This window comes from Drosophila albomicans, chromosome 2R (genome assembly GCF_009650485.2).
Source record: "Drosophila albomicans strain 15112-1751.03 chromosome 2R, ASM965048v2, whole genome shotgun sequence".
In the NCBI taxonomy this organism is placed as follows: Eukaryota; Metazoa; Arthropoda; class Insecta; order Diptera; family Drosophilidae; genus Drosophila; species Drosophila albomicans.
The window spans coordinates 17,043,279-17,064,662 of record NC_047631.2 but is presented as its reverse complement, the minus strand read 5'-3'; the positions used below and the strand labels follow the sequence as shown (position 1 = coordinate 17,064,662).

General features: G+C 40.5%; 4 protein-coding genes across 6 annotated transcripts; 2 read left to right on the top strand and 2 right to left on the bottom strand.

The window, feature by feature from the left end:
* Positions 1-657: 657 nt before the first annotated feature.
* On the bottom strand, positions 658-2,173 carry LOC127565860 (uncharacterized). The gene is made up of 2 exons (XM_052006593.1): positions 1,885-2,173; positions 658-1,827 (listed from the first exon to the last, which is right to left on the bottom strand). Exons 1-2 carry the CDS (start codon positions 2,009-2,011, stop codon positions 842-844), a joined length of 1,113 nt encoding a protein of 370 aa, XP_051862553.1. The 5' UTR covers positions 2,012-2,173; the 3' UTR covers positions 658-841.
* Positions 2,174-7,717: 5,544 nt separating this feature from the next.
* Positions 7,718-8,762, top strand: LOC127565820 (leucine-rich melanocyte differentiation-associated protein). Its single transcript, XM_052006435.1, has 4 exons — positions 7,718-7,858; positions 7,923-8,159; positions 8,217-8,365; positions 8,423-8,762. The coding sequence occupies exons 1-4, from the start codon at positions 7,820-7,822 to the stop codon at positions 8,538-8,540; spliced, it is 543 nt and encodes a 180-aa protein (XP_051862395.1). The 5' UTR covers positions 7,718-7,819; the 3' UTR covers positions 8,541-8,762.
* Positions 8,763-9,084: 322 nt separating this feature from the next.
* Positions 9,085-12,722, top strand: LOC127565853 (aldehyde dehydrogenase X, mitochondrial). Its single transcript, XM_052006571.1, has 6 exons — positions 9,085-9,229; positions 10,970-11,074; positions 11,139-11,239; positions 11,296-11,867; positions 11,925-12,274; positions 12,332-12,722. Exons 1-6 carry the CDS (start codon positions 9,194-9,196, stop codon positions 12,623-12,625), a joined length of 1,458 nt encoding a protein of 485 aa, XP_051862531.1. The 5' UTR covers positions 9,085-9,193; the 3' UTR covers positions 12,626-12,722.
* On the bottom strand, positions 12,545-21,221 carry LOC127565854 (uncharacterized). 3 transcript variants are annotated; one of them, XM_052006572.1, is made up of 6 exons: positions 21,116-21,221; positions 14,106-14,336; positions 13,863-14,048; positions 13,652-13,793; positions 13,418-13,573; positions 12,545-13,361 (listed from the first exon to the last, which is right to left on the bottom strand). In XM_052006572.1, the coding sequence occupies exons 1-6, from the start codon at positions 21,219-21,221 to the stop codon at positions 12,959-12,961; spliced, it is 1,224 nt and encodes a 407-aa protein (XP_051862532.1). In that variant the 3' UTR covers positions 12,545-12,958. The 3 variants fall into 3 exon arrangements, with proteins under 3 accessions (XP_051862532.1, XP_051862533.1, XP_051862534.1); XM_052006573.1 differs by having other exon boundaries at positions 13,863-14,045; XM_052006574.1 differs by lacking the exon at positions 21,116-21,221 and adding an exon at positions 18,104-19,143.
* Positions 21,222-21,384: the final 163 nt, after the last annotated feature.

The following is a 21,384-nucleotide window of genomic DNA, read 5'->3' as shown; positions in this document are numbered from 1 at the left end:
TCTATCTCTGTAATCAAAGGCAGACTTTTATTGCGAGTGCAAGTAATTGGCAGCTTTCTATAGAAATTGCCATGCTTAAATTTGGATATATTTATTCACAGAAAAAGTGCCTACTCATTGTGGGCATGCTCAAATAATTCGCCAACAATTTTCAAGCTAATCGGATATAAAAAAGTCACAAAAAGCTTGTTAATTAAATTTTGGTGTAAAATTATGAATGCACTCAACATTTCCTTACGACAAAACCTGTTCCCTCGAAAATTATTTGCAGAGCAGAGTCCCAATGACTGCTCGCAATTAAATATATATAGTATATATATAGATTTCCATTAATAATATTATAAGTGTAAAAATATTTAAAACTGCAAATTGCTATGCGGGAAGTCATCAAAAAATGTTGGAAAAAAAATTAACAAAACGTAACCAATTAAACGAGCTGTAAATGATGTGGCTTCAAGGTCTGAAGGTCAAGTTTTAAGACTGCAACAGGGCCGAGTGTCATTAACTTTCATTAATGTGTTAATAAAACGTGCAAACAAACTCACATTTTATGCAATTGCTAAAGAGAGAGAAACAGCAATAAGAGGAGGAAGGTAAAATAGAAGTAAAGACTCGTGACTTATCTTTAGTAAATTCGAATTTTATTGTCTACAACATTTAACAAAAACAATTTAACAATTCTTCTTTTTTTATGGGAGAAAAAACGAGCAACAAACGAGATGTGCGTGGGTGAAGTGTGAGTGTGATTGTGGTTGTGAACGAGGGGGCGTGTCACAGCAAAGGGGGCGGGCGGCACGCCATTTAGACTAAGTATAAAATTTCGCTAAAACAGCGCTGTCATTCACTTCAGCTTCTTGAGGAAGAAGCGGTTGGGTGGACCGTAGTTGACAGCAGGCACATGAGCGGGGACAGGGGCAACGGGCGCATCGGTAGGCTGACGCTGCTCGATGGGCTCCTCGACAATGATGGGCGCCATCGAGGGCTCCTCAATGGCCAAAGCGGCGGGTGCGGTTGCGGGTGGCAAATACTGATTGGAGGGCACAGCCAGTGTGGTCTGCACTTCCTCGCCAGTGTAGGCGGGAGCTGTGGGTGGCCCGTAGATGGATGAGGGGACAGGAGCAGGCTGCTCGGGCTCTGGTTCAGGGGCCAGGGTGGTGGGCAGCACATCGGCCACATCGGCGATGGGGGCGAAGTCCTCGGCGGTGGCCTGACGAGGTTCCATATCAGCTGGTGGGGGTCCATAGACGGGGGCTTCCTCCTTCTTGGTCTTGTACTTGATGAAGTAGACCTCGGGCTTGGATGGCTTGGTGGGTGGCGGTGTGGGAATAACAATATCCTGCTCCTGCTCGGGCTTCTTGTGCAGCACATAGATCAGGGTCTTCTCCTCGTTCTGGGGTGGTGGTGGCACAACTGGTGGACGGAGCGCTGGTGCCGATGGCGCCTTGATGAACACAATCTTGTAGTGCTTCTGCTTGGGTCCAGTCTCGTGATGCACACGTGGCACAACGGCGTCCTCCTCCTCGAAGTCCTTGGGCGGCACATGAACGTAGATGTGCTTGTGCACGCGAGTCTCCTGTGGGGCATTGTTGTATCCGCTGGCATGCTGGACACCTGAGAGACGGTGTGCCATGTTGTAGGAGTCATCGTAGGGGTTCAGTGGCTCTACAGCGGGCGCCAGCTGCTCATTCAGTTGTGGCTGCTGCGGTTGCTGTTGCTGGACAGGTGGCAGATAGTTCATCTGTGGCTGTGGCACTTGGGGAGCAGCAAAGTTGGCGAACGTTTGCTCCTGAGGCAAAGCCTGATAGATGTGTGGCGACGCGGGATGAGCTGTGTGGAACGAATTGGAGTTAGATCACCGTCATCACTCATTCGATTAGAACTCACCATTCAGGGGCAGTGCACGCTGGCTCTGCTGCTGGGGTAATCCATAGTAGGGCGATGGCGGCTCAGGACGCGACTGGACGGCGCCAAACAATGCCACGCAGGCAACAATAAGGGCGGAAGTACGCATGGCAAACACTTTAGTCTTAAGGTCTCTGTATTGTTGTTTTTATTTTGGGCTTAGCTTAGATCACGTAATCCTTGTTGGCTGTTGATTGACTGACTGGACTGATTGGACACTGCTCCACTGCTTCACACTCTGTACACTCGATGGTGGTTCGATTGGAAAGCGCAAATCTCGACTGATGCCCCAATGAACTTGCTGTCGAGCATTTATATGATTCGATTCGATTGGGAGAGCAGCAAGCAGACACACAAGATGAAGAGAAGAGCGGCAGAGAGGCAAACCGAAGCTGGGCAACAAAAGCAAAAGCCCGTAACACGCTGAGCGAAGCGGCAACAGGCCAAAATCTCATTACAAAAGGCCGAAGCACAAAAATGAATTTAATTAAACATCAAAAGACACATACACACACGCACACACACAAGCACACCTAGCAGCGCGATGAGCTAAAGAGTTTTGGAGAGCAAAGCAGGAGCCATGGTACAGTGGAGCAATTGCTGAGCGACACGCGTGTCTTTTGATGTCTCCAAGCGCGAAATTGGAGCAAGTTGATAACCAAGTATGTGGTATTCACAAATAAAACTGGAAATACAATTTGTTGTGGCTGCTTCGCTAAATCGTCAAGTGTCTTTTTGCACGCTGGGTCAACAGGGTGGCCAGTGGCCACTTTGACTGCCCTACGGCGCCATGTCGTGGCGTGGCAACGACACCAAGCTGAAACTGAAGCTTCCTCAACCTCAAGCTCAACCCCAACCTCAGGCCGTTAAGGTCGTTCAAAATCACTTTTTAAACAAGACTCGCGACTCGCATCTCTGTGACTTACGGATGCGCGCACACAGAAACACACACAACCTTCGTCTGAGTGTGCCAAGTGTTATTTTCACAATTGGAGCGCACTCGAAAACATTGTCTTTAAAATCGAAAGTGACCCACGATTACACACTTGGACCTCAGCTCAGCTCAGCTCAGCTCATCCCCTGGTCCCGCAGTTCATTGATGAACTTCATTCATGCATTTGGCTTCATTTGGTTTGATCCACACACTTCATTAAATGTAGTCTAAATGTTTCGACTTTGTTCATAGCAAAGGCAAGGCCGTCGCGCATACGCCAAGTGCGCCCAAAAAAACTGTCAACTAAACTACACTTTCAACACCTACGAATCAAATTACGAAACAATCATTGCAGCCAAATAAAAATACAAATAAATATATAACAAAATAAAGTAAAGAAAATAAAATAGAAAACAAAGCTACCAAAACAAATAAGAAATAAATTTGATTTGCCACTGAAAGCATAGATGAGAGAGGGAGAGTAAAAATAGATGAAAAGCAAATAAATGAAATTAAACACTTGTCCACCACGACGCTGGCCACAATTTATTAATCGTAATTGCAGGCCATCTCTCGATTGCGAGAGAAATTGTGCAGAGGGCCCCCAAAAGAAATAAGAAATATAAAAAGATACAATATGTGAATGTGGCTGGGAGCAACAGGTATGATGATGCTGCTGCTGATGCTGCTGCTGCCGCTTTACGTCATCGACAGCGACGTGTGCGCGAATCATTGAAATTGGTGCACTTGGACGCACTGAGGAAGCCAAGAGCCCGACATCGCCTTAGACATCTGGAGGGCGAAGAAAGATCAGAGCAAAGGTAACGAAGAGACAGCTGATGCTGCAGCAGCAGATGAGGCATTGATTGCGACATCATCGTCGTTGTTTTGTGGATTGGGAATGAATTCGAAAATCAGGTCAGTTGTGCAGTAGCCGAGCCAAGTGGCAGCCACAGCGGCAACGTTTTCGTCTTCATCTACAACGACAACGACAACATCAGCTTTGTCTGCTCCATTGGCATTGGCTCTCGTACTTATTGGCATTTGTGTTTGCCCTTCGGTTTGATTCGAGTGCGAGGTGTGTGTTGCCAGTGCCAGTGCCAGTGCCAGGTATTGGGTATTTCCACGATCTGGGAGCTTAAAAATAGACAACTCGGGTCTGAAGAATGCACTTGAGGGACCGTTGTTGCCACTTGTTGCACTCAAGTGCCAACTCGCTAAGAAATGGTTTGTCATTGCTACAAAACGTTGCTCGTCGTCGTCAGCTATTGTTGTTGTTGTTGTTACTGTGAGGGAGCTTGCTTTTGGAGGCCCCGTCATTGAGATCCGACCCTACAAGTCGATTAGTTGGTCAATGCCTTTGAGCAGCTCACTCCAAATGCAAAAGATTCGATCTCATCGATCGCTGGGGACAGTGTGAATCTGTGAGTACTTTTGGCTAATAGAATTAACGGTGCACATCGTCAAGGACTTAACTCAAAGTATGAGATAATATACATATACAACCACTTTCTCAAATAACTATATTTATATTATCAAATGGAATCAAATTGTTATTGTTTGTTATTTTTACTTTCAACGCAAACTCGAAATAAAGCATAAAATGCAAATCATGGCAAAGTGTGTTACACATTTAAATGCTTCAACCTACATTAAACAAATTATGACAATTTATAAATGAGTGTCATACCCGCCGCCCGCTGTTTTTCCCCTCTCCGTCACCCCACCGCTGACCGCTGACGCCTCCAGCTATCATCGACAACACTCGACTGAGAGAGGAAGACTAAGCCGGGTCGGCAACTTGAACGGACGTCTCTCGTTGATGCCAAAGCCAAACCAAAATATTTGTTGACAAACCGTTCAAGCAAATTACTTAATGGCTTAGCCAGATAATGATAATAATGATGAACAGGTAGTCAAGCCATCGCAGCGCACTGTGTGACGTTGGCTTCATAAATATACAGACTCAAATTTAAGCTCCTTTATGCCACTCAACGCTAATCCTTTAGCGTTAATACGAAAACATTAAAATATTTATTTTATTTACTCGCTTTAATTAATAATGAACACATTAAAATTGTAGTTGGCCACACTGTGCCGCATCGCCAACGATTATCTTGTTAATTAACGTTCAGCATTCAACACTTGCAACTTCGGCGTCAGATGATTTTTGCTTCTCCATTTTCGCTGTCTCTTGGCTTATTTCTTTTCATGTGAAACACTTTGCGCGTTTTAGCGCCAAGGCAATTGGGCTCAGTGGGCGGCTGGGCAGCTGACCAAATAGCCAAAAGCACGCACAAGGTCATCATCCAATTTGCCGCTAAACGAGGCGCAATTATCGAGCAGCTATCGCCGGCTGCTTATATAACGCATACGACCCGTAGGAAGTAATTTAAATTGGAGTAGCACGAGCGCATCTCATTTGAGAGTCACCTGCCCACCACCTGTCTCAACTGCTCCACTCCACTTTACTCCACTTTTTTCACTTTCAAGAATGGGTGGGTGGGTGCTCCTAAAGTGGTGATGTCATGTAAGGTATCCATGGCTTTTCAATTACAGTGAATAATGAGTGTTAATGGGCGCCAGTTAAAGGGTCTTAACCACAAACTCAGCCCAAGAGCCACCCGACAAAGCCGACGAACCGAAAATCGTCGTCCCCATAATGGAATTCACAAGCGTCGCTAAAGAAACGTCTATTTATGAGCCGGCATTTTACTTAGAGGTCGTTAAAGTTGGCCAAAAAAGTGGACGGTAAGTGTATGCATAAAATTTGGCAAAGCTCTAGAATCAATTTGAAACTCAGGCGTCATAAAATAAGCTTTAATTACTTGGTACTACAAATATAATTAATGTAATATTTATGAATTCTGTTAAGATTTAATGAATTCTTCGGTTCTGCTCTTTTGTTTGCGGTGCATTTGTTTTGTTTTCGTTGACGCACATTGAAGTTTTAATGACCATTGAAAGGTGAAAGTTCAGCACATAATTACAACAATTTAATGGGCGAACAAAAAACTTTGCTGCATGAGCAGTCGCAGCTGAAATGAATAAGAAAACTTCAATATATTTACGGCTCAAACATTGACATTGAATTAAACTGCCAAATATAACGCACAATAATCATGAATAATAGTTGAATAAATGCAATGAGTGCGTCAAAATAAATAAAAGATCAACAAACACGCACAAATTGTGCTTTATTTTCGTCTGCCCACAAGAAAAAGAGCAACAACAGCCACCGTAAAACAAAAACAAAAACAAAAAACCATAATAATAACAGCACAACACAATTCGACAGCATGAAAAGTGGGCAGCGGGGATAAAAAGCTGCCCAAACAAAATCGACGAATGCAACAAAAGGCCTCAAATGTCACTGACAGTTGTTCGTTCCGGCCAAGGAGGGGGCACGATGGGCGTATAATAGTCCACAAAAGGGGCGTGGCAAGCATCAAGCAGCAACAGCTGACGCCTGTGCCAGAGCTCTAATGACAAAGGCGATGGCAAACAAGGCGCACTTACAAATCGATTAGTTTCACTGACGTATCTTATGGATGCCCAATGCCAGCCACTATCTATCTTTGTATCTGTCTATCGATGTGTATTCTTTGAACTGTGTGTGTGTGAGCCTGTGTCATGTTTCATTGAATGAAATGCCTAGTTAAATGCTGCTGCTACTGCTGCTGCCGTAATTTGTATCTCACACTTTTGTTTATTTACGCTGTCATCTGTCATCTGCTTTTGTTTGGTGCTATCAACACCGCACTCACCTCATCGACCCGCTGGCCACGCTGTTAGTTCATCCACTATGTTTGGCCACTGTAAGCACTAGCATACAAAACAACATTTTGTTGGCCATTTGGTAGTCAATCGCATTTACCATCAACACAGCCATCGCCACCGCCACCGCCTTTGCAATTGAGGTTTCATTGTGCGCACTCCACGCCGACAAATTCGCTTGTCAGCGCCCGCTATACAATTCGCATAGCTCTTTAGCTATGCGGTTCGCAGCTCTCGGCCGTCATTTCAGTTTACCAGTTTACCACGTCGCGTTTCTCGGCCTAACTGGCAATTAAAAATGTATTTGCTGGCACTTTGCCATTGTGGCGCACTAACCCCACTGCAGACTGCACGCCACGCCCCCGACGCACAACCGCCCCTCAATGTCGAGTACTTATCATAAAAACGCTGGACCAACTAGGTAAGGATAGTTGAATTTATACACACGCATGCCTGTCCGCATTTGTCTCTAATTAAAGCCGATGTTTATAGTAGAGCACGCCCGTCGTATACGTGATGGCTAAAAGCTGTGTGCTGTGTGGTGGAAGTGATGACAAGGGGCAGCAGAGGAAGCCGGTGGGTGTGGTAAAGATCTGTTGATTGATTAATCACTTGGCTTATGCGAGCTTAAAAGGAAGATAAATAATGATGTTAATCACAGTTTAATTATTTAATTTGTCGGTTTTCTTTTGGTATGGTCAAAATAAAAGCCAATCAATGAATTCAATAAATACATAAATATGACTAGCGTTTTTTATATTTTGAATACATGAAATAAAACTTAAACTGCCGGAAGATGAATTTTATTACGCGTATAGAAGTCGGGTAAATGAACTGGCAATTTTCCAAGCTGGCGCCATCTACATGTCGTGAGTGTCAACCTTATCAACAACTCAGCTGTTACTACTCCCTCATCTGCTCCCGCTGTTCACTGTTTACCTTGAACAAGTTCAGAGCTAAAGCTTCGGCAGCTGAGGCGCCAACGAACGCAAGAAGCCAAAGAAAATAAACAATAAGTACACGAGCAGCGCGAAAGAGAGCGACACACCGAGAGCGAAAAAGAGAGAGCACAACAGAGTTAAACGCAGATTGTAATAAACAAATGCGGGCAGTTATCAATTGCAGTTGCGCCTGAAAAGATTGCCAACGGCAAACAGTTTAAGCGAGATTTAACCAACAATTTCGCTTACATTGAGTGGCAACAACATGGACGTATTAGATGACGACGACAACTACAGCGACAAGGTAAGCTGTTGCGCCTTATCTTGCCGCATTCTCAGCTTAACGAATTCCGCAAATTTCTCTCCAGTTGATTTTAGTGCAACAGAATCTGCGATCAATGCCCAAGGAAATAGTTGAACGTTATGCGGATTGGACAGAACATTTGGATTTAAGTTACAATTGCCTCAAGGATCTTTCGTGGCTAGGTGAATTTGAGCAACTGCGTTATCTGGTGCTGGACAGCAATCGAATGCACGAATCTCAACTGCGAACGCTGAACAAACCATTACCGCAGCTAGAAGTGCTCATGTTGAACAAAAATGAGGTGAGTAAAATGCTAATTGCGTCTTATCACTCTTTACTGACTACCTGATATCTTCAGTTCAGCGATTTGACTGCAACGATTAAGCTTATCAGAAGACTCTTCCCCAACCTACAATACCTCAGTCTGCACGGCAATCCCATTTGTCCCGATGGCCTCAATCTGCAGCCATTCTCTAGTTACTTAAAATACGACTACGAGTACTACAGGTTAGATATAAATTTCAATTTAAATAGCTTCAATTTATCCTTATAATTTACTTACAGCAATTTCATTGCCCAGTCGTTGAGCAAGCTAAAGTTTTTGGATCACGGTCTAGTACAGCGATCTTATAGCTATGAAAGTTTTCCGCGCTACCCAATTACAACTACAACTCGACTTTAGAACGCGGGGCATTTTCAAGTAATGCAAATAAATTAGTCAGCATTTATATATTTAAGACACACCCTGTATTCTGTGGCAAAAGCTTGTGCCCAATAGCCAAGACATGCACCTAAAAATATTGCTAAAAGCTTTCGTCGACAAGTTAAAATCAGCCGACGAAACACCGCACAAAACGGAAAGCACGATAAGGCACAATGAAAATAATAAACACAATCAAAATAATATTGGGGTATTCACTTTAATTTAACACACTAAGTTGTAAAACTATACTTTACATTAAAAAATTATGAATATATTTTGTAATAAAATATTACAAAAATGTTTTAGGGAATTGTAAAGAGAAATTTCTTAATTAAAATTGAATCTGGCAAATAAAGTGTATAATCGAAGGTTTTTTTGGGGTAGTGTATAAACGAAGTAAGTATTTATATCAGCTGCGTTGCCGGCCGGCAAAGCAGATAATGATGAACTGTAGAAGTGAACAAACTCGCTGATAAAACGCAATTTAAAGCAAACAAGCGAAGGAACATTATCACAACAAGTTAGGTATAAAACGAATTCCGACAGCAACAGCAGCTTCAGTCTAGAGCGAAATCTCAATAAGTCGCCAGCAAATCGGTTCTCTGAGCAGTGAATCTCTCTCTCTCTTCAATATGGCAAATCCTAACGCACTTCCCAAGTACACCAAAGTAAGTTAATAAAAAACAAGTGCCAGTAGTATATATACTCCATATAAAAGACATTGTATATGTGCATTTAGTAATTGCAATAATTGAATCAACAACAAAATGTGCAAATTTACTCAGTATTAAGTTTGTGTGCAAATCAAAGCCTTGGACTGCATTTTCTGATTCGCATGGAGAGTTTGTTAAACCCACGTACCAGTTTTAACTTACGAAACTTGTTTTTTATTCCTATCCAAATGCAAGAATTTATGTGTTACTAAATACAAACACAAGGAATAATTTACTTTATAATGCATATAAAATATGCATGGGCAGGTCTCAATCTGTTACGATTGCTATATAGAAGTCGTATGTGTGCTGATAGCAGATGCCAAGCCTCATCAGCTGACTGTTATTGAATACCCCCAGTGAAAATAAATATAAAATATATATATATGCACAAGTGTTTACCCATTCAAGATGGAATTCATTTACAATTCTAAGTAAAATCGTATTTCAGTTTACATTTAAGGTGATTTCTAATTATTCCATAATTCCCTATGAAAGTTTACACACAAATTCTACACTTGAGTCGATGTACTTAGTATATATAAATATAATTTCTACACTAAATAAATTTATTAAAAATATTTTCCTAATCTTGCCTGTGCTATGTATTCAAAGACCCAACGACTTATAGAGTATTTTAGATATGTTAAAAATAGAATATATTTTCCCATATTTAAAAAAAATATATGCTATTCATTCGCAAATCATTTCAGTTTACGAAAATAACATCTGCTGCAGTTTATTTCTTATAATCACTTGTTCTGACTTGCGGTTTTATTATTGGATTGTTTGACAAGTAGTAATTATAGTACTTTTATGCCGGCAACGCGTTGGTCTGATTAGAAACCTGTTGATAACACAAATTTCACAATATGGGATTAGTTGAGCAGATTACTATGGACTTTAGCATAAAAGTTCACAAATATATGCCAAGATCCCTTAAAACCCTCAGAGATTGTTCTAGTGAGCTGATAAGAATTTATTGTTATTAATTGTAAGCATCTGCTGATGTTTTGACCAGCCTTATTAAAAGTCTTTTGATTGTGCTATAATTTCAATTATAAATGTGCACACTCGATAAGATAAAAACTAAATCTAATCAAAGAAATTTATAAAGTGTAAGTTAAGATTGCGAAAGTAAAACTTGTTTTTAAAGGCTTGACAAAGATAATGTTATTATGACCGATTAGATTTGTACTTTATCGACAATTTATTTGCTTTAAATACGTGATATATTTAAATAAAGAAAATTAAATTTATGTTTTTATAATTGTCGAGTGCTAGTGAGAATATGTAATGGGAAATATGTAAGTTTAATTTTACTCAGTATTTCATTGACATTGTTAAATCGTGACGAGAATTTGAAATTTGTTTACATTGAACAAACCGCTTGCGTGTCTCTAAAAATTGCCATCAAAAGTAGCTGACAAGTTGTTTAGTTAGGTTAAGTGTTTGTTAGTTAAGTGTAGGGCATGCATAGATCAGGCTACAAGTGCTATAAATTAGTTGCACGCCAGCTGCGGTTCCACTTAATGATGGGAAGACGTCGCCAGTCGAATATGCGAATTGCAAGCCCAATTACAGCGAAGTAAGGCGCACAGTTTGACAGTCACTGGTAAACAGATAGAAAGACTAGAATAGAACAAATAAATCATTGCAATTTATTAATACAGTATTCAATTACAATTATTGCAGCTCTTTATCAACAATGAGTTTGTTGATGCCGCCTCTGGCAAGACCTTTGCCACATCCAATCCAGCAACGGGCAAAGAGATCATTCAAGTTGCCGAGGGCGATAAGGTAAGAATACTTTTCTTATAAATTATATATAGTATATTAACTATGTATATTTATGCAACTTTAGGCTGATGTGGATCTGGCTGTAGCTGCTGCCAAGAAGGCCTTCCATCGTGATTCCGCCTGGCGTAAAATGAGTCCACTGCAGCGCACCAACTTGATGCACAAGTAGGTTAAACTGTCTTAAACTCTGAATAGTCACAATACTAAACTAATCGTTGCAGGCTCTGCTCTCTCATGGAGCGCGACAAGGAATTCCTGGCCAGCATCGAGACCCAGGACAATGGCAAACCCTATGCGGAGGCACTCTTCGACGTGACCATCTCGATCATGACGCTGCAGTACTACGCCGGCTGGACCGACAAGTTCTTTGGCGACACAATTCCAGCTGGCGGTTTCATTGCGATGACTCGCAAGGAACCCGTTGGTGTAGTGGGTCAAATCATTCCTTGGAACTATCCACTCTTGATGTTGGCCTGGAAGTGGGGACCTGCCCTGGCCGTTGGGTGCACCATTGTGATGAAGCCAGCGGAGCAAACGCCGCTTACTGCGCTTCACATGGCTGCCCTGGCCAAGGAAGCTGGCTTCCCTGCGGGCGTCATCAATGTGATCAATGGCTTTGGACCAACAGCTGGTGCGGCCATCAGTGAGCATCCCCAGATCGCCAAGGTGGCATTCACGGGCTCTGTGGATATTGGACGCATTGTCATGCAGGCGGCAGCCACAACTAATCTGAAACGCGTCTCCCTCGAGCTGGGCGGAAAGAGTCCTGTGGTGGTCTTCGAGGATGCCGATAGTAAGCATTGACGTTTCTCCAAATTGAATATTTATTAAATACACTATGTTCTTGTAGTTGACTACGCTGTGGACACTGCACACGAAGCTTTGTTCTCGAATCATGGCCAGAGCTGTTGCGCCGGCAGTCGCACCTATGTTCATGAGAAGATCTATGACAAGTTTGTGGAGAAGGCCGCTGCCAAGGCAAAGGCACGCAAGGTGGGCAATCCCTTCGAGGAGAATGTGCTGCAGGGACCACAGATCGATGATGAGATGATGACCAAGGTGCTGGGCTACATTGAGAGCGGACAGAAGCAAGGCGCCAAGCTGCAGGCAGGTGGCAAGCGCATTGGCAATGTGGGTTACTTCATTGAGCCCACAGTCTTCTCGGATGTTAAGGATGACATGCGCATTGCTCAGGAGGAGGTCGGTTAGCAATCAGTTCAAGTATAGAGCAGTCTTCAATAATAATATCCCTTGCAGATCTTTGGCCCCGTTCAGTCCATTTTCAAGTTCAGCTGCATCGACGAGATGATTGAACGTGCCAACAATGTGAACTTTGGTCTCGCTGCCGGCATCATCACCAATGACATCAACAAGGCCATGAAGTTTGCCAACAGCGTCGATGCTGGCTCTGTGTGGATCAATTGCTACGATGCCGTCCTGCCCCAGACGCCATTCGGTGGCTACAAGCATTCGGGCATTGGTCGCGAACTGGGCAAGGATGGCCTCGATAATTATTTGGAGACCAAGACCATTACAATGAAACTGCTGTAAGCAGCAACTGCGAATATTTAAACTTTATGTGCACCTTTCGGTTTTATGGTTAGATTATTGCATTTCAATTAAAAACTATACATCAAACACTATAAATTACTACATGTATTACGAGGCACGAGTTTACTTAGCATACTCTTAAGAACTATCATTTGATTTGTTCGAAACCTTTTTGGCAGCAACAGACATCGAAAATAGAGAAAGTCAAAGGAGTTGGAAATTCACAGTAAAATTCTTCTAGAAGCTTCATAGATATCTGCTCTGCCTAGAAAGCACGTCGTATAAAAATAAACCTGAGATTTCTGATTTGATTAACACTAGATCAAGGCCCTTTTAGGTGACTGTGGTCAAGTGACTTTTTGTCTGCGGCTGCTCCTGTGCCCTCAACTCAATCAGAGGCATTGCCACGTCGCTGAGTCGCGACTTGGCACTCTGATAATCCTCCTCGGACTTGGTTTTGCCCCTTTGCTGGCAATGCTCGGGGCTGCCCTGCAACACCTCCGTGTAAACTTGTTGTATTGGCTGCAGTTCAACGGGGCGTCTATCAAACATATCATCAATATCAACCAACTGGAAGTCAACAGCGAAGATGTAACGCAGCAACATGACCAAGAGTGCAAGGATCCACAGCAGCATGCTGATAATGTAGCTGATACGAAATAGATCCAAATACGCATCATGAGAGACTCTGTGCTCGTGTATGAAAGGCCGCAGCAAGGCAATCGCATCACCACAGCTAGAACAGAAAGTTGAAAACTATAAAATTGATTTGTGAGGCGCCCAAAAACTCACCTGACTGCCAATGGATTCGTGAGATTCTCCCGCAAGTTGCCGCACAAACGCTTCAGATAGCCATTGGTCAGTATCGTGTAGGCAGTGCTGCCCAAGCTCATCAGCGTGAAGATGGCAATGGAAGGCACTACAATGCGCCAAGGTTTCGGCAGTACGCTGAACACACAGAAAAAGACACACATAAATCACCTTCAATTGCTGCCAAAGTCTCAAGGCGACAAAATGTGAGCTTACGATGTTTTCTTATTGCCCGTTTGGAAGATGAGACACATTGCCGTCCAAATGATGGCCATGATTTCCGATAACACGGGAAAACCATATACAAACTGGGCACCCAAATCGCGACTCCAACGCGTCCCATGCACATCTATGGACTCTGTAAATTTAAGGTAATTTATATTTAGAAATATTTAAAATGAAATTACAATTGAAATGTTTAACTCACGTGTGGCCAGAAACTTGTGATCCGCCTCAGCATTTGGCGCAATGGTTGGCGGAGCAGTTGTTGTTGTTGTTCGTTCCTCTATTTGCTGCTCCTGTTGACTGACCAAACGTGCCAAGAGCGGAGCATTCTCCTTCGACTCGTAGATATGTTCGAACTTATACTTTGGCCTCTTTGTTTCTGCTGCTGCTGAATTGCAATATAATTATTTCTTGCAAAGAATAAACGATATTGGCTTGCACTTACGGCTAACAGTCTTTAAGGATTCGGGCTTGACTATTGGCTCGTAGGCAACACTCTGTAGATCCTGCAAGAATATCTCTTTGCTTCTGTTGTCCATTGAGGCAAAATTACGCTCCTTAAATACTATTTTGGCACTGATGATTCCATCGTAGAAATCCCCAGACAGCATGTGCAATGAAACGCCCCAGATTATGGAGAATATCGCCACCAGCACCATGAGACATATTACTATATCTACAAAGAAAATAATGTACATTTAAATTATTTATCATTTAAAGTGAGATCACATGAATTACTCATTATACCCGCTACCTAAAGGGCAGAAGGGTATTATAACTTTTTGTCGGCAGGAAATGTATGTAACAGGCAGAAGGAAACATCTCCGACCCTATAAAGAACATATATATTCTTGATCAGCGTCAACAGTCTAGACGATATAGCCATGTCCATTTGACCGTATGAACACCTTGATTCCCCCGCAAATATATAATATAAAACTCGAAAAAACTAGAATAATAACTATTGTTTTTATGATTCCTGAAAATTTGGTTACGATCCGATAAATATTATAGTAGTTATATTAGCCATATTTTTTTATGGTATCGTATATTTTGAATATAGTACTATATCAATATACCAAATATAACCGATGAGATATATTTGGTATATTTTAAAATTAATACCGTACTATTTTGCTTTTATTCATAATCTGTAGCGTGTATCTCACTGTCGTGCACACTCAACAGTAGTTTTCTTATTTTTTTTTTTATTGGGGATGTATTTCAATATCAATTGATTCAATACAAATATAAATAAGTGCATAAGTCATATATAATTTTGTTCATCCCCGCATTTATTTTAGTCATTTATTTGTTGGCTCGTAAGACGATAGACTGCATTCCAGTGTAAGCCCAATTCGATGGCTGAAGCCATCACATAGAGGTAGACACCAAAGGCTCTAATGAGACAATCGCGTTGCACAATATTCTCCTCTGTGGAAATACAACGCCAGAATAGAAAAGCATTCAACGCAAAATATGAGGCACAAGTGCCGAGCCAGGGCAATCCCATAACAATGCTCAACCAACGATGTTTGTTGAATCGTTTAATCGATGGCAACATGGCCAATGCAGTTAGCCAAAATGCTGTTTGGATATACGACTGTTTGATTGAAGCCAAAATATTTGAGCCAACGTACACGCGCACCTTAGGAGGACCAAATGGTAATGATAAACGGATCGTTGGCGTGAACACAATCACCCACAATAAGACTGTCCCGTACATCAAACTTCCAACTCGCTCCCACTTCATAGTTTGTATTGGTTTCTTTTAATATAATATAAAATTTCTGCACTGATTGTTGTGCTATAAAATAATTTTTAAAGTGTCCCATTTAATTTTAATGGCAACGCCTACTTATTTGAACTTTTTCTAATAATAAATTTAAAATTCATAAAAGCAAAATTAAAAAATTATGTTAATTTTCTGAAGCAAATTGGATGCTATCATAAATTATTTAATTGTATGTTGATTATTTATGTATGCGAATCACGTTCAAAGATCAAAGCATTGTTTTTGATCGTCTAGTAATAAATAATTTATATTGATGCAGAATTCCACTATTTCCTTAAATAATTTTATATTTAAATAATAAATGTGATAACTTGAAATGTACGCTTGACTTTCTTTTGCTTATGTATTAATCAAAAGTCGCTGGCGAAGGGCGTATGCATAAAAGAAAAAACAAAACATTTTTGACATATTTATTTTCGAATCCTATTTTTGGGTTAGGCCAAGACACGGATGATAAATTATTGTGTATCATCTGCCCGACAAGCGCCGCTGAGCAGCGCGGACAGCCTCATTTACAATAGATAGCTGGAGCAGAAGGGGCTGAACCACCCCAGAGATGAGGCGGCATTTTTCTATACTCTATACTATATACACACATATTTATTATTCGTAAATTTACTCGAAGACATCGTGAAAACACACACAGTCAATAAACTATTCTCTTTCTGTGTGTATGTTCTTTGGGGGCTACGTTTATATTGGAGGCATGATATCATGGCAGATGTTGTACGGCTTGGTTAACGAGCCACGAAAGCAACAACAACAACAACAACAAAACATTTGCCGATGACGTCGAAAATGAGCGACAGAGCTGCTCAATAAAATCCATTTCAATTGATGCTAAATTTCAGTCATGCTGACACACACACACACATGTACATAGACAGACAGATGTATAGATGTATTGCCCATACTCGTAATATTGGCTAAAATATTTTTAATGCTCGCATTTTTGAAGAGCTATTTCCCCAAAAGCGAAATGCATTGTGGGAAAAAGTCAACAAACAAAATTTACGAGTTCAAAATGCGTTGCCATAATAAAATACGTGTTTCTTATTTGACTTTTCAAATTTGTTGGCAGACCTTATGCGCTCCGCAAGGACTAATAAACGGCACAACAGACTACTACGTTATTTTATACTCAATTGGAGAATATGAATAAAAAGTAAATACTTTGCCAAATACTTTCATGCACAAGTGCGTGTATAAATTAGAAAACAAATAGTGAAATATATACATTTTTCATGCGGGTATATAGAGAATATATAATTGAAATACAATTTAAACCATTTGTGAAAAGTTGCATGAAACGGTTGAGCGCAACAGAGCAACAGTTTATGACATCATCATGCCCCATCTCGATCTGTAGCTGGGTGTGGACCACGGTCGAAACCGACACAAAACGCTAATAGACCCAGACCTTGGCCATTGTTCTGCCACTGAGACGCGACTCGCCTAAACTTCGACTCATCTCTGCTTCGCAGGGGGTTTGTAAACTAGCACAACGTTAGTCTCGAGTGTCATTAGCGCTATTTTTGGTCAGTCAAATTGGCGATTTGTGTAACTGAATATGGCACACTGGGGGCGAAGATGGAGACGAGGGCTACGGCGATGGCGTAATTTGTATAAAATGCTTGCGAGAGTTATAAATAAATATTACGAATCGAAACTGGATATGGCATGAGCAGAATCCAACTCTAAGCGCACACAACTGATCGTATGCGTGATATTTGCAAGCAGTTTTTGAATCATAATTAAACAGAGACCAAATGAGGCAGTTACAATGCTAAACTACTGACTATGTTTTATTCTATAATCTTAATCCCGGAAGTTTTATATCTCAAACATATATTTGTTAATGCCATTAAAAGGAACCACATGGCGTATGCGCATTATATTATGTACTTCGCCCACTTGGCACTTTAAACAAATTAATTGTTTATTAATATTTCAGCAAACACAAACAAATAGCTGAGCGTGAGAGCAACAGAAAGTGGCAGAAATCAATGAGGAAGACACAATACAGCAACGAAGAAGAGAAAGCTTTAGTCAGTGTCAAGTTAACAGCTCAAATTAACACTTTATTATTAACCTTTAAGCGAGTTTTAGCACCTTTATCTCCTGCAAATTCATTCGCTTTGATCAATACATGTAATGCATGAATAAAAGTTAACAAATTTGCCAACTTTACAGCACAATTCTTGATCGGTTTTTAATGCGCATACGCCGCATTGTCCTTGGCATATGTCAGAGTCATTCATCACCATTTTCAAAACATTATTGATGAAAGACGCATTCCGCAACACACTCGCTGACAATCGGACAGACAGAGTACATGTTGCCTTAATTGATAAAAAGAATTTGCTGTCAATTTCATGCATCCAAAGAAGCTTTTCTACCAATAAAATTCAATTAGCTCTGTCAACTTCAAATTTTATTTTTGGTTCGCCTTTCCAAAGGCCAGCCCCCTGTCCGAAGGCTGTTGAATATTGAAACAAGGCAAAAATAGAACCGACAACAAACTGTCGACCTGTGAAGGGCCAACTAAATATTTTAGCATTTAAATTACATATATGTTTATACAAGATGACGCGTTTCACAGAAAGTAAAAAAAATAAAATTAGGCATAATTATAGAATGAAACATACGATTCAATTTACGTATATCGCCAGTTGTTAGTTTTCCTTCTTTATATTTTCTTATCAGCTCCATTATTGCATTGCCTGCGTATTCTTCGTTGGTTTTGGGATTTCTTTCGATTTGTTATTCCCAGTATCCAAATTGCTAATTAAATGGAATTCGAATTTCTTTGCCTTCCACTATTTACATTTAACGAAATTTATATGCCGCGTATCCGTTGTATATTTTTCTTTTATTTTATTACATTTGTATTTTGCACCGTTTAATAGATTTTATATTTCACATGTGTTTAGTTTTATGTGCGTCTCTTTACGGCCAGATTAATTGTGACATTAGCCAGCTGTGAGCATGGCGTAAGTTAATTAACAAAATAATAAACAATTGGTCAGCGAAGGGCAATAAATATAAACAAACGCGGGGGAATTGTTTTTAATTAGTGCTTGTTCGATGTTACAGTCGAAAGTTAATCAAGCGCGGAAAATGTTGTCTTCTCTTTAGGTTTAAATAGCCCGATTTATGGTCAATACATTTAAACAAATGCAAATGCTCGAATTTTAGATACAAACAAATTGATTTTTTTTTGTGTGTAAAATATTTATATTGATTTCGGGCTTTTAAGGTATTTGCTAATGGCTTGAGTTGTATTGTGTTTGCTCATATTACGTATACGTCACTATTGAAATTAACACCTTTTGTTAGTTTTTTAACTCGTGCTCAAACTTTGCCGTAAGTGTGGCGTGTGTACTGGACATATAAATAGAACACTGCGCCGGCACAGACAACAATCAACACTCAACACCAAAACTTGGATAATAACATAGCTCCAACTCCCGCCGCATTTCTAATCGACTGTCACAGTTCAGGGTCACCCCGAAAAGAGGCAGTTTCATCGAATATTTATGATATTTACATTACGGTTACTGACTCGTGCATTTGCATAAAAGCGCCCGAGCGTGGAAACTAACAAACTGATTATCAAATTGATGAATTTAAACGAAAGAATTCAAATCAAAAAAAATCACGCGTAGCACGCACTAAAACGACCGCAACTCGACGCCGTTGCTCAGACACTGAGGCGACGCCAGTGGCAGAAACATTTTTTTCGTGGCTCATTCAACACTCACACACACACATATACACCGTTTTCTCCAGCGTTCTATAGTGTGAGCAGCAAATTGAGCGAATGAGAAAAAAACAGCTGAAGAGAAACCGTGAGAGAGTTTTCTTGAGTTTTGTTTTGATTTTTCTCAGCTTGCAACTGGTTATTCAAGTTGTTGTTGTTTTCGTTTTTGTTTTGATTGTGTTTCCTAATTGTTGTTTGTTATTTTTCGCAAACATGTGTGGGAGCTTCTTCTTCTTCTTCTTCTTCTTCGTATTTGTATTTTATTTGAATTTCGAAAATTGCTGTTTTATGATTTGTTGTGCGTGGGTCGTATGTGTAATATTTATTTTATCACATTAGAGTGCGCGAATTTTGATTGATATTATTTATGAATTTATGATGGTGTTTCCTGTAGCGATTATAACTAAAAGGGTTCTTCTTTTTCTGCAAACTTCACAGCTCCGACGTATGGCCTTTGATATTCCTTCGCTTTTATGGAGTGAAATTATCGTCGATGACCTTGAAACCGAAAGCCGACATCAGAGCTCAAGGTGAGCTTAATTAACGACCACAATGCCCAAAGGCTGTGCTGTGCTGTGCTGTGCTGTATATATTTATTTGAATATATGTATGCGAGTGTGTGTGTGCGAAAGGGATACGTATTTAAATCGCGTGCTAAGGAAGGCCTCTAATTTTTTTTTCGGTTCAACACAGACTTCATCCACAACCCACAAAACTTCTCTCAGGGGCATTTCCGTTAGGCTCCCCACGGTTTTCATACAAATTCGAGCTATGTAATTTGCAAACATTGCTGTTAAACAGCTAAGCCTTATCAAAGGCTATTTGTTCAACAAGCGACATTCCGATTCTCAGCAGTTCACAAATGTCTACAAGCGTATACTTAATTTTTGTGATAAAGAATACATTTAATTAACTTCATCATAATTTGAACATCGCGTATATTTTTTTATATTAAATCAAAATACATATTTTGATCCAAAAATTTGTTCGCAGCCCTTGTTTATCCACAAACTAACCTCAGCGTCATAAGTACTATATATAGATTTATAAACATGGAATGACCACAAAAACATTATCAACATGTTGACATTGAAGCCTATGTTTATACCACACACAAAATATATTTGTCCGAGTTTAACGAAAACCAAACTAGCATAATACCATTTGTAGCTAGATTTTTACCCTCTCTCCGTATTTATGGAATATTTATTCTTTAAGCTGCTCCTGTTGAACCACAGATTCGATTAGTAGATATTCCAATTCTCAATTTATATGGCAATATCTGCGTAGTATATTGTGGAATCGTGTGTAAACATCATGACAAATTTGTAATCTATGCAGATGTCCGCACACATAAAATAAACATTTGCATTGCGATTTCCTAATGGAAAGTTCAAAGCAATACAAACAATAATGTGTCTGTATGTAAATAATGTTTCCATATATCTAGTACAAATTTATGTGTATTTTACTGATGTGAAGCCGAAACGTAGCTGATTGTGGCGATGACGTTGCCCAGTTATGCAAATTAACAAACAGCAAGCGAGGCGTCATTTCATAAATTTATTACAACTTTACAGGCAATAGAAACAGATAGAGCAACAATAGCTGTATTGTTAAAAAACAAATCGGTAAGTTGCGAACCGTAATCAATCATAATGACAAGTATTAATGCTGGTGCTTAGTGTGCTGAAGGACAAGATACAACTTCTGACGCAATCACCGAATGCATTTCCCATAAACATCAATTAAGTGCAGCTCATGGCGTATACTTAATTTGTGTAATCAACTTTGATGCTTGGCTTGTGAGTGACTCAATTACAATGTTAAGTTACTCACTTTCCAGTTTAATACGCTACACTAAATCTAATTGAATTCGAGTCTAAAACGTACTCACATTCACAGCGTAGAACCTCGCGATGCGCCTCCTTGGTGAGCATCTGCAGACTCTCGCCTATCTGGCGTATCCTTTGCGGCGCACTCTTCAACGTATCGACAGCCATTCCGTTCGACGATGCACTAGCTACGGATTGTCAAGGATGGCGAACTCATGCTGCTGCAGTGGCACTTCTACATGAGGCAAACAATTAACAAGATTATAATGCAGAAGCCTAGCACTTGGCTGCGCATTTTAGTAGTTTCTGAATTGGCACTCGACTCGACTCA